General features: G+C 40.6%; 1 protein-coding gene across 1 annotated transcript in view; it reads left to right on the top strand.

The window, feature by feature from the left end:
- Window positions 1–18921, top strand: part of cadm3 (cell adhesion molecule 3) — a 107628-nt gene that overhangs the window by 55898 nt on the left and 32809 nt on the right. Inside the window, 2 exon segments of the mRNA XM_042497409.1 lie at window positions 5800–5952; window positions 14005–14142. Of these exon segments, the coding sequence (XP_042353343.1) occupies window positions 5800–5952; window positions 14005–14142 (291 nt within the window).

The following is an 18921-nucleotide window of genomic DNA, read 5'->3' as shown; positions in this document are numbered from 1 at the left end:
AACTGGGCACTTAGAAACAAGTGGTGGGGGTGAAAATAGGAAATAGGATTGGACCTTTGTCTGATTATGTTTCGCCTGACATTTGTAAAGCAGGAGATTGTGTGCTACTTTTTAAATTTATTTTTTTTATCATGCTCATATACACCATTAAGGGAAGTGCAGAATCCAAATTAAGATAAGGACAAGTACGGCTACAGAGCATCTGTTACCATATCAATCATAAATGAGTTGCACCTGTTTTCAATATTTTTTTTTGAAACAGTATTTTCTGATAAACAACACTAAACCATATTGGAAATTTGGCTTCACAGTAAGACATTTTGTTTCTGAAAAACTTTAATTGTTTTATTTTTATTTATGAGAAATACTGGGGTTTTTTTCTGTCTGGTTAGCAGATGGCTCCAAACACTGCAACATCCATGAGCTGCAGCTGACATTGCTATGGAGAAGAAAACTGTCAGATGCACAAAACAGGGCTGTTTCAAAAGAACCCATTGTTACAAGTTGGAATGATGCCCTAGGCTAAAGCTGCTGAATCCTTCCAAAATTTACCCAGAGCTCAAGCGAAATGATATAAACTGCTATATGTTTTATCAGTTTTTTCCAAATGCGTAATCTTTAACTTTAGCTTGCCACTAGGCTACTGGTGCATGGGACAGCACTTACTATATGTTTGGCACATTTTATGCCTTTACTAGATCAGGAAAGCAGAGTGTATGTTAGTTAGTTTTGTAGGAGAGTTTCACAGTAGGATTCAGAAGAGAAAACTAGAACACAAACTTCCATTGGCTTTGAAAGTTGCAAGTTATGAACTCTGCACGTAGAGTTTCATGTCCGCCCAAGCCTTGGAAGTGCGCCAGATGTCATTCACCTAACATGTTCTATGATAAATCAACAGGACTTTGCAACTATATTTCTCTATCTAATACCACACACGTACACACCTTGTCCATTAATCCAGTTTATCTCAATACTCAGAAATTCATTACATCCCTTCAGCGAAGAAACAAAAGCCAAACAGCAGAGTGTGACCTATTGGCAGACTATTTATGTTGCCCACATCGCAGGCTAAACAGCACGAGGCACATGTACAATTTTCAGGGGCGTCCCGATCAATACACCCCCGTAAGTAGATATCATATCGTCTTTGAAAAATCCATCACACCTGTACTCGAAAGCAATATACATCGTTTATAATGAAAAAAGAAAGAACAAAAAAAAAAAGAAAAGCCTGGAGTCAGAAAAGATTAGAAATGGGTGAGATGTAAGAGAGAAAGAGGGGGAAGAACAAGGGAGAGGGAAGGAGGGGAGATGGAAGAGAAAGGAGTGGAAGAGAATTAAGGAGACTGATGGTTTGGCGCAGGGTCCAGGGGGCATGGATGAGTGTGTGTGTGTGTGTGTGTGTGTGAGTGAGAGAGAGAGTGAGTGACCGTATGCCTCACACACACCCACACACTCACACCCACACAGAGAGGGTAGCTCATGAAGACAAATGTAGTGACCTTGCTTAGTGATAAGGCATGAAGATAAAGTAGTGTTGGATGAAATAACTGAAAAACACCAAGAGAAACAGAGGAGAGTGTGTGTGCATGTGTGTGTGTGGGAGTGCAATAGAGATAGACAGGTGAACAGACAGATGGGAAGATGGAAAGACAGGGAGATAATAGTGAGACAGAAAGAGATGAGGAGACAAACAGACACAGATGTGGCTCAATACTGAGAGAGGCAAATAAACAATAAGATATGAAAACAGGCAGTGACCATATCACACCATTAAACTACACACAGGCGCACGCACACTCACACATATTTGGAGTCGCCCACGTAATACACAAAGATTTTCTCAACAAAATGGCTTAACGAGTTACTTAACACAAGCAGAAACTCTTGTTGTTGTTTTTCGCTGAGGTCTAAGTTCTCCTCTTGTCGCAGTGATGATGCAGTGCGCTCATGGAGGTCAGTGCACTGTGACATCACTGTTAGGTAAATGATTCTGTTTTCTACATTTCAGCACCATGCTTAGAAATGAGAGAAGAGCAGACGGTACAAAACTACAAACTTCCAAAGGCTCAGCAGATGTCAGCAGATGTCAGTATACACTGGAACTCATGACCTCTGAGCTTAACGTCTGAGCATATAAAGTCACAATCTTGAAGATCTCAGTTTTCTTCTCCTTGGCGGCACCTATTGCGATAAGCGGTAATTGCAGTGTGTTTGTTGGCTCGAAACCAGTCTCGTAAATGTATTTATATTCGCTCTTTTTGAGCCCTGCAGCTGGCGAGATGAAAGGGTTACCTCAGCATAGATGGTGTGTGTGTGCATGTATGTATATTTCTGTGTGTGGCGGAGTGGATTATTACTGACTGCGTGCCACTTGTGACACATCCCTTTTGTAATATTGCAAATTCAAGGGATTTCATCAGTGGGCCATAGGCTAAATCACCATTGAGTTATCTTATTTGGTGATAGATTTTGACTTAACAGACATTTGATTAAATGATTTTTTTTTAAAATTAGGTCTTTTTTGACTATATATACACCATCTTAATTGTATCATTGTTACTGATTTGCATACATTACTAACAATACTAGTTGCGTTTGCATCAAATTAATGAATTAGAATTAGCCTGCTGGCTATATGTAGCTAGCTAAAATCACTGGGTTCCAAAGGCCAAAAATTGCAAAGCCCCATTTGTTCAAAAGATGTCCCACTGAACAAAAAGCCCATTTCTTCAACAGCTGGTCATCACAAAAATATATTGTTGTTCCGCAGTCAAGTTTCTCCAGAAATACACAATCCCTGCAATTATTTTCAGTTTTCTTTCATCATTTGAGCCACTGAATGCTGGTATCGTCACAGACCTGTGCAGCATTTCCCGGTGGTGTTTGAGCCATCAAACCTGGGTGTTGTAAGCCAAAACATAGTCTTTTCCTTCACATAACCAACTGGCTTTGGTGCCTAAAGCTAACTATTCACCACAGCGTTGTTGACAATTGTATGTGGTCTATGTTAAACATACAGTGCAAACATTTTTTCAGACCAATGGCAGTCCCAAAATCATACTGTATTCAGAAAACGATGTAACCATTGATACAGCGGGAACATTTTTGGACATGTCAGCTGCTAAAAGAAGCTAAAACATTTGAAGATGTAATCCAAATTGATAAAACACACAAATAACCTACATCTAAAAGTTGCTGAGCTAGCATGTTAGCTGGCTGGCTAATAGCTGTTATTCTGATTGTCGGAGTTATTTCCAAAGAAAAACAGGTGCTAATGAGGGTTGTATTGTTGGTAGCAAAACACCAGAGCTAGAACTTAGTTGTTAACCCAGCCCATTAAGATAGAATATGTTCAAAACAGCAGTGAAGTGCAAAGTGAAGTGCTTCTGGGGGCAAGTTATTGAGCTACTTTGTCTGTTAAATACCTGCTTACCTGTGCTGATTCCTCACATATTTCCTCTGTTTTGGCTGCATCTACTTTTTTTTACAACTTATAATACCTAAAATATAACTGTTAGACTATCTGGGCCTTCTCAAACTACTTATGTTTCAGAATCGAGACCAGGGGGAAGACAAAAATAGTTCCCCAGTAACTTAAAACAACTTTGAATGTGGGAACAAATCCATCGGACTATTCACTTTTACCACAATAGTTTCCTGCAGGTATCTGCTTTCTTGTTATACATTTAGTCATTATTTGTGGGGAGCCAACTCTGCATGATGGCGCCAGAGAACAAAGCTGAAAAGCCTTTATTGAGACAGGAAGATAGACAGATAGACATCTAGATAGACAGGCAGATACGAAGGCAGGGAGACAGACAGCAATCACACTGCACAAACACCGTAGAGGTCAATGCTATCACGGAAACGAGCGGGTTATTTCGTAGCATTTCATCATCATCATCATCTATCTCAGTCGCTCGCGCTCTCTCTCCCTCTTTCATGGCTGGATTTCTCATTGATGACAAAGCCATTTATGTCTCTCTTATGTTTCTCCCCCGCCTCCCTCCTCTTCATCCTCCACCCCTCCCTCCTCTCCCACACACCCCTCACTGTCTCTCCCTTATTCTCCTTGCTATTTATGCTTCCTCTGTTTTATTTTCCTCAGTTTTTTTCTCCATCGCACTCTCTCTCGTCTCTCATTCTCAATTTGCGTCTCCTCTCTTTACTCCCCCCTTTGTCTTCTGCTGCGCTCACATCTTGGCTATTTTTTCCTCCTCTCTCACCTCGTCTTCCTCACTCCTCCTTCTTCTCCTCCTCCTCGTCTCTCTCCCTCTTACATCATTTTCTCTCTAAACACCTCACCCCCTCCCTCCTCCTTACCACTTTACCTTTTTCTTTCCCATGATTTAAATTCCGCACATCATCTTTCTTACTTTCCTCTTTCCCTCTTGCTCTGCCCTCCCCAACCTTGCTCGCCCTCTTTTACATGCTTTCTTACTCTCTTCCCACTTCTCTTATTTTCCCAACCACATCCCCACTTCTTCTCCATTTCTCGTCATTGTTTCTGTCTCTTTCTGCAACCTGTGCCTTTTTACTTCTCTTCTCTCACTTTCCTCACAGGCATTTCTCCCCTTTGCTTCCCTTCTTTATTCTCACTCCTTTCTTTGGCATCCTCTCTCCCAAGTTCTCTGCTCTCTCTATGTGCCTTCCTTAGTTTCTCTTTTACCCTTTCTCAGCCTATCCCTACCCTTTTCTCCTTCTTTCAATCCCTTCTTCTTGCTATCCTTTCCATGTCTTTCTCTGCGGCACCTTCCCATCAACCCCTTTACCAAACTGCCTCACCTCTTTTCAACCTCGTGTCTCTCATCTTTCTCCCTATTTCACCTTTTTTTAAATGTATCCGTCCTTTAAGGCTTTCCCAATATCTCCGTCACCTCCCTTTCTTAATCTTTACATCCTTTCTAGTGATGCACAAAAATATAATTGGTATTGGCTGATATTGGCTTTTAAAATGAAATATCGAAATCAGGATATCTGTGTATCTATATATCTATATCTGTATACACACACACACAGACACACACACACACACGCACACACACACACACATATATATGTATGTATGTATATATAATGGAGATAGAGTGGGTTACAGGCATACAGATAAGGAGGTATATACAGTCAGAGAATTTAGGAAGAAAATTGCATAATGTTCCAAAAGGGTGGATATATCAATATTGGTATAGCTTTTCAACCAAATGAGTCATTATATATCCGCATATTAGATATCGGCAAAAAAATCCAACGTTGTACATCCCTAATCCTTTTGTGTTTCCTTCGTCTTTACTCTTGCTCCCCCCACCCCATCCTTGTCACCTGTCTTATGTAGCATTCCTTCTCCCACCTCCTCACACATGCTCTTGTCTCTTCTGTCCTCCCCCAGCTCTCCATTCTGTCACCCCCTCATCTTTTCCCCCACTTTTCAAATTTCCCTTGCCCATATCTCTACCGTCTTTCTGTCCCTTCCACCTGACTCCTCTGCCCTCTTTCTCCACCTCTTCTAACTTTCTTTCTCTTCTTTTTTATTGGAACGAAACACCAGTGCATGGCAAATATGAGAAAACTATTAGAAATACATACAAAAATATAATTTGTTACTTTGTTGTTACTTTGTCTGTAAGTTGTTGTAAGAAAAGTTGAAAAGTGAAAAAAAAAATTAAAAAGTAGAAATAGATAAAATAATGAAAAAAACATACCTTCTACAAACTAAATCTCCTCAAATAATTCATAAGGCAGATCAATTATATATGCACATTTCTAATTATTGATATCCTGTCCCTCTTCCTCCATCAGCGCTGAGGGATAACCGCATCCAGCTGCACCGCTCGACACCTACCGAGCTTTCCATAACCATCGCCGACGTGCAGCTGTCCGATGAAGGCGAGTACACCTGCTCCATCTTCACCATGCCGGTCCGCACCGCCCGAGCTACAGTCACCGTGCTAGGTGGGTCACACACACACACACACACACACACACACACAGTGCATAATCACACACTGCATATTGCGGGGAAAACCTGTCACCGTGATATTGCCAAAAACAGAGGTTGCAACTTTTCCAGACCTTGAAATAAACCCTGCACTGTTTCTATCCAGCTGTCGAGCATATTAGCATATTCCCTTTTTTTTCTGATGCTGCATAAAAAAGTAAGGCTGTGTTAAATAGTTTTTTTGATTTGAAGAAAAAGAAAGAAAAAAACATTAAATCAATAAAATCTAAAATTTAAAAACGCCCTTTTCTATCTTCTGTCTGTCCTTGAAGGAGGATCCCTCTCTGTGAGGCCCACCCGAAGGTTTCTTCAGATTTTCTTTCCTATTTAGGCTTCTCTAAAGAATGGTCTTTGTTCTAGTTGAGGCCTAATGGTGCAGAATGACATCCTTGCCTCGTGCTCATACTCAGGCGTGACTCCTTTGAGACTGATTGACGGCAGTACAAATCATCTTGACTACAGTCAATCTTAATTTCTCTCCCAAACTTGCGAGATTGTGACAAATCTAAATGGATAATTCCAAGCTTTTGGCATCTTGTCTCATTTTCCCCGCACTTGCAATATCACATCTATGTTTCAGACGACATACTGAAAATGTAGGCCTATCAAATAACAGTTTAACCCTTTGAAACCTTGATCAGCATCACTTTTTTGTGATGCTCTCTGATGCCTTTCAAAGTGTTTAAACCTCAGAACCCTGAGCAAATTGGTTTGATTTCTTTCAAAAAACATGGGGAAAATGCAATGAACAACTTGACAAGAAATGGTCTGCAAATTGCAATTAAATCAAAGTTAATTGATTTAGAAAATTACTTTCAGGATAGCTGGAGAAAATGTCCACAAAACTTATTATTTTCAGGCATTTTTTCCCAGGTAATTTTCTTGTCTGTTTTTTTTTCCTTTTCTTTTTTTCTTCAGTTTTTTTGTTTGTTTGTTTTTTCTAGTTTTCACTTTTTTGTTAGATTTGTATTAATTCCATGCTGATTTTGGACCATTGCTTGTTAAGTTTCTTCACATATTTTTTAAAGAAATCAAGCCATCGAGCTCAGGTTAAGACACTTTTAAAAGGTCGAGAAAATAGCACTATTGGTCAATGTGACTGCTACTCCAGTAATAACAGAAATTTAATGATTGCACTTTTTGCATTTTAACTGGAGATTGTGCTCGCTCTTTGTACTGTGTGATAGTTGTATTTGTTTGATAGTTGTATTTGTCTGTCTGTATTTATTGTTGTAACCTTGTTTTAAGCTGCCCACTTGGCCAGGTTACTCTTGGAAAAGAGATCTGAAATCTCATTGAGTCTTTTACCTGGTTAAATAGAGGATATATAAAGGTTTCAAAGGGTTAGGTTTTAAGATTTGTGAAAAAAGTGGCTCAGATTCACCTTGATACACCGCGGTGGCATTGTGCTAGCCTGACCTACCCTGCAGAGTTTACCCTCTCTCAGAGCAGAATGAAGTTTGACCCTGTGGATGTCCACTGGAAGTGTGACATGCCAGGAGAGGCTGCCTGTTGGCATGAGGCAAAGTATTGCTACTCCAGCAGTTTAGTGTTTCGCTCCCATAAAGTTAGAGGACTTATGAAAGACGGATTAGAAAACAACGTCTGCAATCAATGCAGCTAAGGCTGATTTACCCTGACTTTTAGTCCCGAGTATGGGTAAAGCTGGATAACACTATATCCTATATTACTCAAAATGCAGCTCAATCCCATCTTTTTGATAGATCCTGTACTCTGAAATAATCAGGTCTTCATGTGTAAAGCACAGTTTCAATTTATAGTAAAAAAAAATGTAATTCCTCTCAAAAAATCAAAATAAAATATCCTTTTAGTGGACTTGTTATGCCTCAATAGCCTTTCCTGTGATGCCTTCATCCGGTTTGATCCAGATCCTTGCTTATAGTTTTAACCTTTGTGTAAGGTTATGACCTCGCATAACTCTTGCACAGAGATAAACTGGCTCCGCTCATCTCCTTGGAGATGGATGTTATTGCCTATGTGTGTCGCTCCCCTGCAGCCTGCAATAAATCGTGGTCATGCTGTCAGTGCTGAGTAGGCCTGTTTATTGATTGGATATTGGGCTAATCGTCTTTGGACAGCCACAAACAGTCTTTCAAGTATTGATTTTTATCAGTCAAGTTATTATTGTTTCTCATTCTGGCCCCATTTCTGTGGTTTTTACTTGAAGATGAGAACAAAGCATTGTGCTTGGCAATACAGGAATGGACCAACTAATGGCCATGCAACCACAATGGAAACTTACTGTATACATGAGAGAGAGACAGCTGGTCTGATATTCCTGGGAGGTTGTGGGCGGACAATTTACGCCAATACTTCAGGCTGTCTGATGCCACTTTTAAATTGCTGTGTCATGAAATTGGGTCATTCTTTGTGCTGATCACGACAAACCACATTTATTCAATAATTGGGCTTCAATTGCTGAATTTTGCACACCTTCTGATAAAGAGAAAGCATGGTTGTTTTTTTATATTTTCTAATCAACTTTTGCTATTTCCTCTTAGAGTCTCTAATTTAATACACCATAATTTGCCAACAAATTCTTGGATGAAATTTGAGCTGCAGAGGGTGTCTGCCTAATTCACTTGGAAAATGCACCAAGTGGAAACGAGATGCTAAAATTTTGATATTTGGGGTGGGGCAGGGTGGCTTACAACGGCTGTTATGGAGCTAAAAGGCCACATGGTTGCTCCCCAAATTTGAGGTTTGTCAGTCCGCAGCTGTGGAAGCGTCCTTGAATAAATCATTTTGTTGATATTTACTCAAATGTTTTGGCAGTGCTGCAAAGTATATCGAAAATAATTAAATATAGTTGCTCTGGACAACAGCATTAACAGAACGCCTGAAATGTTAATGTGATTTTGGTGTGTGTGTGTGTGTGTGTGTGTGTGTGTGTGTGTGTGTGTGTGTGTGTGTAAAGGGATGGAGGAGGGGGATGTATGTGTCGAAGCAAGGGTGAAGGCGGGTCTCCATTAGCTCCTTAATTTCACATTAACATGAGAATCACTCCTCCATATTTCTTCCAATTTTGCAGTAATTGTGATTCAAGCATTTGTTATTCGCTGTAATTGACGGCTGTGACACTGTATTCTGAGTTCAATAAATATTTCATGACCCCTGAGAGGGAGCCAAACCATTAAAAATGTATGATAAAATGTCTAAAACGCACAGACCCCTATGGGAAAATCAGCCAAAGACATCCAGTTTTGGCACTGCAGCATTCATGTGTGTGTGAGTGTGTTTGATTCTTGTTTTGACATGTGCACGGTTTTGACGGACACATGCACAAACACATCCGAGCGCACAACTGCTGAGTGTGGTCAAATTTAAATGGTTGTGTGTCTGTTAGTGTAAAATGTGTGGCATGCCTCGTCGCTCTCTCCTGAGCTAAGCAGAGAATAATTTATAATGGCTTTATTCTCTTTTATTCTCCTTGTAGAGGAAAGGGTCTCGACAGGGCTTCTCCAGCCAATTCTATATGTGCAGTATTATTCCCTTATTAATATTCAATGCTACTTTACTGCCAGAGAGCTTCCGCACACAGAGCACTACATCAAATACTGCTACATTAAAAATTGACCACATTTTTATTTTTTTGATCTATACCTTGGTTAGTTCACTGCACTTTATATCGGTACTTCCATGTCTGTTTGCTTGTCTATCTGGGGGGGATAAACACATCTAGCTCTCTATCTATCTATCTATCTATCTATCTATCTATCTATCTATCTATCCCCCTCTATCTTTCTTTCTATCTATCTATCTATCTTTCTATCTCTCCCTCTATCCATCTGTTTGCCCACCAGCTCGCCCGTCTGTCCATCCCTCCATCAATTATTCGGTAATTTTCCTGAATTTTCTGGCCCGAAAAATGCCACAAATTTCAGTAATTGGTACAAAATCTTGTCAGTTTTAATGAAAATACAACAGTCTCCCTCCTGGCTTAATGACTGGTTGTCCTCTCTCCATCTTTACCTTTCTGTCTAACTCTCTCTGCTTCTCATCTTCCAGCTCTTTCTCTTTCTCCCTCTGCCATCACTCTCTCTCTCCTACCTTAGACGGCAAACCGAATGTTCATTATTTTCAAAAGCAGAATGACAGTAAACTCCACCAACCCTTGGAGAAAAGTGCCGCCCACAACAGCTCCAAATGGAGTACGGCAAAAAAGTTTTCCTTTTTTCCCCACCCTCGCCTTCAACCACAATGGTGAAGAGTGGATTCTGAAATATTTGGCAGAGCAGATTTGCAGATTCCTTCTCCTGCTTGTGTTGTTTTCACTTTAACTGAAAATAGTAATTAAGCAAAAATGTTTCTTATTTTTACCGACGGTGCAGGGATGTGGGAGAACACCTCTTGGAGAGGAATATGTATCATGAAATTTTGGTTTGGCTCAGGATGTCCTGGTGGCTAACTTCAACGGTTTGAATCGGACCTTTGGGTCATTTCATCCCTCTTTCCCTCTCAGTTTTTTCTGAAGACACCAATGCCCCCCATCCCTAAATGAAAAATACAAAACCCATTTAGTCTGGCTGAGTCATTCTAACTCCCACCTTGGCTTTTAACTAATGAATTCTTGGAGTCATATTTAATAATCTTCGCTAAATCTAATTTACTTGACATTTTGAACTGACCTGCAGTTCCGAGAATGAACAGTCAGACTGACTTGAATTGTAGAAATGTCAAGGCTGTCAGAGTTAATGCAGAACTCACGCTGCTGATTTTAAAAGGATACCAATGGACAGAAAAATGTGTCACCAGAAACTGAATTGGAACCATTTGCTTTTGAATTGATCATGCTAAATAATTGCCTTAAAAATAAGTATAATTTATTAGTTTTGAAACTGAATGTAATATCATGAAATTGAATTCAGCTGCTCTGATACAGTATTTCATCCTCAATGACAATTTAACTCTATAAACTTCCCCATACAGTTCTCACAATTCAAATGATGTTCTTTCAATTCACTTTCAGTTTACGAAGACTTACAACCTGAACTTCTTGTCATGTATTATCTTTATTCAAGAGCATTGTATTTCATTTTCAGAGCACGACTCATTGATTATACTTTCAATTTTATTTTTTATTCGTTCCCTCACAAACCTGCCCTTGAACTCAAATAGCCCCTGCTTGCACTTAGTGTAAGGGTTAGGGTCTAATCCTTACAACTAGGAGACTACTTCACTGGAAAGAGAGCCGAGTGCAGTATGTTCCAGTACTTGAAAAGGAGATCCGTGAATATGCACCTGATTGTGCCTCCTCAGTGACTGAATGTGTGTCTCAGTGAACTGAATTTAAATTTCGATAAACAAATTTCTATTGTGACGACTGAATATGGAAGTATACGAGAGTTGAATTTCAGTGAGGCTCAAGTTGCAACCTCCGAAGCTAAAAAATAACAAAAAAATGAAGCCAATGCGGAAGTGCCAAAAACTGCAATTTATGGAATGGCCACTTGAGGCTGGCTCCAAAAAAGAGTGAATCCTCATAGACCTCAGTGTTAAAATGCCCAACTTTATAGCAGAAATAAACACGTTTACAGCCTGGTGCCAAAACGGTGTTGGTCTCCACAACTAATTTCAACATTCATAACAACTGCACAAGGGGTGGATTTTTTTTTTTTAAACTCACCAACATTTTGCTCCAAGAAACCCAAGATGGCAATGGGTAAAATGACGAACTCAAGACTTCAAAACTGCAGTCCACAAACCAATGGGTGATATCATGATAGCTACATCCGTTATTTATACAGTCTATGGTGACTATCAACTACAGTTTCAGAGCCAATGATTTCAATATTACATTCAGTTTCAGGTTTATTGAAATTCAGTTCCAAACTAAAAAAAACAATTTGAAATTATGGTATTCAGATTCATTTTTTTAACACAGTTATTCAAGTTGAGCAATTTTGAATTGCAGTATATATTATTCAAATTTAGTTTCCAGGGACACATAGGCTATTTAGGCCAATAGATAAGGCATTATTGTTTTTCCCATTGAATTAATTGCTTTTCCATGTTCATTATAGCTACATGAACTGTGGGAATGTTCAGTTAATGAGGGGTTGTATCATTTTCTTTTGCCTCTATATAAAGCTTCTGTACACCTCTATCATGTTTCCAAGTCTTACTAAAAGTATGGTTCATCTTGTGACTGCAATGCACTTAGAACTTTTCATGATGCATTTGCAAAGAAATTTAAGATGCAGTTAGAGTCGGTATCCTCGTGAAATATGTATTGCTAATTGCATTTTAAAAAAGCCAGTTCTTTGATAGTGCTGTTAGATATATGAAACAATCTAACCACGTATTTAGCAGTGAAAAAGCATATCTTTATCTGTATAACTAGTGATGCACAGATCCATTCTGTTCGATCATTACTTAGTCAGATTCTGACCATTGCACAGTGAGCAGGTCTGGTATAGAGAAAAACTATAGGCACCATAATATGCAACAAAGGGCCAAAATACAACTATACTAACAAAATGCCTGTAGCTCGATAAAAGTAGATATCAACATGTCAAAGGATGATTTTAGCACCTTATGTCTCTCATAGAGGAAAAGTTACATTGACAAACTCAATATTGTTAGTCTAGCTACCTTGAGGAATGATCCCGCTGAATGGCCAGTAGTAAAAAATACTTTGATATTTTCAACTATTTGACTGAATCGCCCAATACGATCATCATTTAAACGAACACAGGTCAAAACCAGGCATCACATAACTTAGTTTAATTCATCCTCTACAGTTTGTTTGGCCAAATCAGTAAAATGCTTGCTGAACATCGGCGTACTGAGTGTCACGATCCCCCGGTGTTTCCATGTTGTCTTGCTAACGTCTCACCTCTTATTGTTTAAAAGCTCAGTTTTCAGATTGGTAGCTGGTAAAAACATAGTTATGGATTGTTTACCATGTTGTTAGCGCATCCCAACACAAAGTAGCTTTTAGGTATTTTTGTGTGGTACGCGAGCAGACGTCAATGACGAAATAACTGATCCACATTAAATACTGTTTCTTTGTTATTATCATTACAAACTACAGTGTCTCTGCTACAATGACCTGACAAGTTTTTAGTGCCACAGCGCTACCTGGCATGTAACTACTGGATTTTTATTTTTACAAGTTTTATAAGAGCATATTGACATTCGGCAAATTGTTGTTCTTTTGATTTGGTGCCCTTTCTATCATGATGACATCTTTTTCCAGCGCCTTTAAAAATCTCTTATAAATGGGCATTGCAGAAATGATTCACATGACTGATGTCTGAACTTTTGGCACTGGTTCGGATATGATTCAGCGTGGGAACAAACACTACTTCGTCACAGTTAGGGAAAGATTATGGTGATGGGTTAAAGCAACCAACATTGTTTTTTTGTTAGAGAACAGGGTTCTAACAGCGGTCAGTGTTAAACTCACATCCTGACCTGATCCCTGAAAAGTTTTGCGATGCTGTAACATTTAAGCTACTTCTGCCTTTCCTTTGGAGACACAGCAGTCATTATTTGCACAGCCTTAAGTGGTCGCTTGCCAGCAAAACATAAAAATATTGTAGTGCATCTGCCCTCAGTGCTCTGGTGGACACTGACGAGGAGGCAGAAGCTTTGATGCCTCTGGAAAGTCATGGTGAACACAAGCTTTGCAGTCATTTCGAGCTGCTGTGCGATGACTCTGAACCATTTTTGGGGCAAATCATTGCAAGCCTGCATCATTATTTTTCTCTAAGCTGGTTTCCATCAGAGCTTTCAGAATTGACCTAATAAATTCAAGCTTGTCTGTGATATTGAAGATGCGGTACCAAACTGTGCTGTTGATATTCATTTTACCTCCAATTCCATACCGTATACATCAGCTTTGCAACAAAAATATGCAGTGCTTGTTCACTCAGCCATTGACCTTTCTTTTATTTATTACTTTTTCTGGCTACAAGGTGAGCCCTGCAGCATGGAAGTTCTCTCTCTCTGACTCTCTAACTCTTTCTGGCTCTCTATAGGTGTGCCCGGTAAACCTCAGATCTTGGGCTCTGAGAGTGCAGTGCCGGAGGGGGGCAAAGTCACCCTGACCTGCACCAGTACAGGCAGCAAACCCCCTGCCACGTTGCGCTGGTTCCGAGACGACCAGGAACTGGAAGGTGAGACACACAGGGAGTGTGTGGATGCTCTGTGTGTTTGTGTGTGTGTGTGTTTGTGTGTGTGTGTGTGTGTGTGTGTGTGTGTGTGTACATATTTTGGGGTCAGAAAATGTGTGTTGGATGTGTCTGTTGATGTACTCTGGCTTGTACTCGTGCTGGATCTGTGTGTGGGATAAGGGAGCGCATGGGTGTGGTAACGTGTATGCGTGTAGGACAGAGTGTGTGTGGCTACAAGAATATGCTGTAGGAATACGAGGATGTGGTTTGTGCTTGTGTGTGTATCTCTGTGTGCTCCAGCAGTAATGAGTGTGCATGGGGATTTGCGAATGTGCGTATGTTTGTACACAAGTGTGAATTTGTGTGCATACGCCTCATGCATGAGCACTTGTGTGTGTGAGAAAGTAGCTGATGAGCGCGTGCAATCATGCTGCGTGTGTATTATGTCCTTGCCACGTTGCCTGCTGTCTCTCTGTGTCCCAAACCTGCGCCTGCATATGTGTGTGTGCACAAGTGCAAGAGCAGAAACATGCTGTGAATGTGTTTGTGTTTGTGCCCTTCTCTCCCATCATTCCTTCATGTCCTGATCCTGTAAATTTGTGCCTATGCATGTACCCAGGAAATGTGTGTATGTTTGCTATTACTGTATTTTGAGTGTGTGTTGATGCAGGGGTTTATTTGTGAAAGTGTGTGTGTGTGTGTGTGTGTGTGTGTGTGTGTGTGTCATCTGTTGAGCTGCAACGTATCTGCTACTGGGAGTGACACAACAGAGAGCGAGAGATAGCGTGGGTCGGATCTAGCCGGGGATAACGACAGAATCCAGCAATAAAAGGCAGGGCGGAGGAGAGGATGAAGGGATGAGGTCGAACAGAGAAACAGAGATAGAGAGAGCTTTGCATGAGGTCAGACCGACTGGTTTTTTGTTACAGATAAACGGGAGAAATGAGCAGGCAAGAGAAGGGGAGAGGCACAGCGAGGATGTCATGAGAGTACAAATTAGCCGGCTTCTTTCTGAAAGATAAACTGAAAAACCGTGGAGACGATTGGCAGCCTGAGTCACACCAGTGGTATTGGCAATGGTAGCGTTTCTCCAAATTGCGACCATGTTTCCCATAAACCCCCCTGCCTCTTGTTGCTTCATCAGTCAAAGGTTTTCTGTTTTGCTTTACTGAGCAGAACAAACATGTTGGAAGTGTTGTTTCTGTCGCCCTTTTGCTCCTTCCACCATCTGCCTACACCAGAAACTCTATAAGCTTTAAATCTCTGTTTGCACTGGAAGAACAGCGCCCTCTGTCTGTCTGCAAAGCTCTCCAACAGATGTCCCGCTAAATCTGTGTAAACTGCAGTGTTCAGACTAGTGCAGCTTATTTGCTGTGGCCTTCTCTACAGTAATTATTCTATTATAATAGGATGATATAATATGATAATGATTTATTGATGTGAAAATGCAACACTCTACATGGCTTTGTGATGCAAAAATGCCCATCTTGTGTCCTGATGCCTTGGCGGTGTTAGTGTTTGCTATAATTATGGATTGAAATGAATCAAAAGAATGGACTGAAGCTACAGAGAGAAGGAGGAATGGGAGAGCTTCCCGCCTGAGGACAGATTATCTGGTCTTTTTGTTACCGCTGAACTGAAAACAGGAGACACAGGAGTCTGGAGATTGTTGGTTTTTGAGAGAGACTGAATTTTTGTTCAAAGGTTTCAGCTCACCAGAGATAAAAAAAAAAAAAGATGTATTTTTCCTCTTACCTGTAATGGTATCAAGCCACGCAGAAAGCTCTGGTTTTATTTGTCCAGATTTTGAGATATCTGTCTTTTTATATTTCTGCCAGACATTCAGTACAATGGGGGTCAGTGGAATAAGTGCTTATAATTTGTCTGCTGCTGGATGCACAAATGCACATACAGGTTGACAGATTGCTGCTGAGCCTACCACTTCACCAAAACTCAACCAATCAAATTAGCCACACAGTTATTTGTGCAGTCAGGCTGTGTGTTTTTACGTGGGAGGCAGACACAAGTCCAGCCTGCAGCTTTTCTAATGTGCACCAAGCCTTGACGTCACTGTAAATGAACGTTCACCCTGCCATTATGCGGCTCGGGAGCAGCACCTGATGTCAGAACCACGTGAAGAGCATCTGGAAAAGTCGACGCACAGGACGCACCTCTTTTTTTTTCCTAGGATGGCAAAGGCATAACCCACCCCACTCTTCTTTACTCTGCCTCTGATTGGCTTACGCTGACATTCCTGCCTTAACCCCCTTTACTCCTGTTGCCTAAACCTAACAAACAAAGGCGAGCGCAGGACGGCATCATGCCTTTACCATCCTAGGAAAAAAAATTGGGGTGCTTGGGATGGCACTATGTTGTCTTAGCCCTACAAGCAGAAAGTTGTTATGTTAAATAATATAGCCCCTGAGGAAAAAAATATCATCTACCAGTTATTCTGTTTGAATGATGGGTCAGAACTAGTTGCTTAACAATATATGAGAAGCACTTATATTAAAGACTTTATAATATGTAAAATGATCTGTTTGTGTAGCCCAGGTTATGCTGGGTGTTGTTTCGATAACAAAGTGAGATGGAGCCAGAATCCATGGCTAAGCTTTACTGTCACCAACATTTAAGCGAACATATTATTGTGGCTGGACGGTAACGATGTGCAAGGCATGTATGTTGATGTGCATTGCCCTTAGTGTAGGCTTTAAAAACACAATATCATTGCGCAGCTCCACTCACAGCATTAAAAACTTTTAGTACAAGTTTTTGCAGCAGCATTTCATTCCAAAAACAATTTTTTGATTGCACTGGATAACGCAGACACCTGTGTGGACGGTTCTCATAGGAACTACCTCTTCTGAAGAGGTAGTCCTGTCCCCAGGAACGATATGACATATCTATACACAGTGCCAGTGTATTCAGTGCTGCTGCAAAGAGTAGCATGGGCTTTATGTGACAATATCATAAGTAAAATTGTAGAAGTATAGGTGCTGGATGGGCTTTTTTTTTCTCTGCAACCACAATCTTTCAAACCACACCATAGTAAAGGGGAATTCCACCAAATTAGCACTGCGTATTGACAAAATATCACAGACCCTGACTTTTTGTGCCCAGTGTTTGTCAGGGTCCAAAAACATTGGATTCATACACTTTCCATGATACAGCTTGACAGTATCTTTCATTAGACCAGTGGTCAGTAACCTTTGGTGCAGGTGTCACCATAGGCATGCTGTAGCTTAACTAATGGCACACTAGCAATAAGTATGCAAGAGACTTTTTTTGTTTTTCTTTAAGAAATGTTTATGTACAAGGTTTCCCACACATTCATCGATTTGTGGCGGCCCGCTACAAGAATAACATCTGCAGCTAAGTATTGATTTTTAATTTTTGAAGATGGAGCATTCATTAGAAGCACAATTGGAATGTATAAAATCCACTGTGTGGTTATTTATTATACACGAAACTTACTCTGAGTATAGATAAAGCAGCACACTGGAGTGAAAGAGAAACTTAACCGTCAGTGCCCTGGGTCTAAAAGTTTGTTTTCACTCCCACCACAAGAGCTGCTCCTCTCATCCATCGATCTGATCAGCTCTACTCAGATTGACAGATCAATCATCAGCAGCAAGGAATTGACATTATATCAACACGCTTATGAAATAGAAAATTTTAAATTAGCACTTCAAATAAAAAAAGGCGGCTGCCCCCTGTCTAGACAATCCCTGTCTGGTAGAGATCCATGTCTCTGATACTTCATGCTTCAGTTTTTAAGTTGCAGTCTCTCAGCCCAAGTTGAGATACATCACAGGGTTGTTTTCTCAGACTTTGGAAAATGCCCTACAGAGCCACAGATGACATGATGCAACTGTTTTCACAGACTGGGTAGTACTCCCCACAACTTTGTGCCCCTTTAATCATAGTTTATTTGCCATAAACACGATTTTTTTTCCTATTTCCATGCAAACATATTGCAGAAATAAATAAGTTGTTGCCAAAAATGTTGGCTCTGAATGTTAAAAAACACAGTCACTGAAAGTCATCCAGGGTTTGCTGAATCAACTTTCGTGTCTGGAAATGGAGTTGCAGCCAAAGTAACAGGGACACTGGTTCTGTTTTGTAATTTGGGTGAACCGACCCTTTAAAATACAGGGCTAACTGCGAAAAATAGAGAGACAGACAGAGAGCGATTTGAAAGAGATCAACTCGATGTGAATGATGGTGTGTTCAAGGCCTCGCCCAGCCGTCCTGACACTGCACAACACCAATCAGTCATTGCTGGAAACGACACACTCTCTCACACTCAGCCCTTCGGTTTAACTTACAAACACTGGTAATGGACAGATGATAATCACACGCACACACACACACACACACTGCCACATAGTGCTCATCTCTGGCTACATAGCGCAAGAGCACTACGGGTCAGCGTGCTATTATTAAAGCTTCTCATTCATGCTGTTATAGCCTGTGCTGAAGTGTGTGTGTGTGTATTGGAAAGATGAGCCCATAGACTGCTGCTCACCACTGCTTGTCTGACAGCTTCTGTGACAGTAAAAAGACAGAAGCCGAGACAGAGAGAGAGAGGGTAGGGAATGAGGGCGACACAGATGTAGAGCGACAGAGAGAGAGAGAGTGTGTGTGTGTTTGAGGGAGAGAGAGAGAGAGAGAGAGAGAGAGAGAGACGCCTTGTATCAAGAAAGTGACAGTGAGGGACTGCCGAGAAAACAGAGAACAGAGACGGAGTGACTGTGTGCGTGTGTGTGTGCATAAAAATAG

Source organism: Plectropomus leopardus, chromosome 12 (assembly GCF_008729295.1).
Source record: "Plectropomus leopardus isolate mb chromosome 12, YSFRI_Pleo_2.0, whole genome shotgun sequence".
Classification (NCBI taxonomy): Eukaryota; Metazoa; Chordata; class Actinopteri; order Perciformes; family Serranidae; genus Plectropomus; species Plectropomus leopardus.
This window is presented reverse-complemented; position numbering and strand designations above follow the sequence as displayed.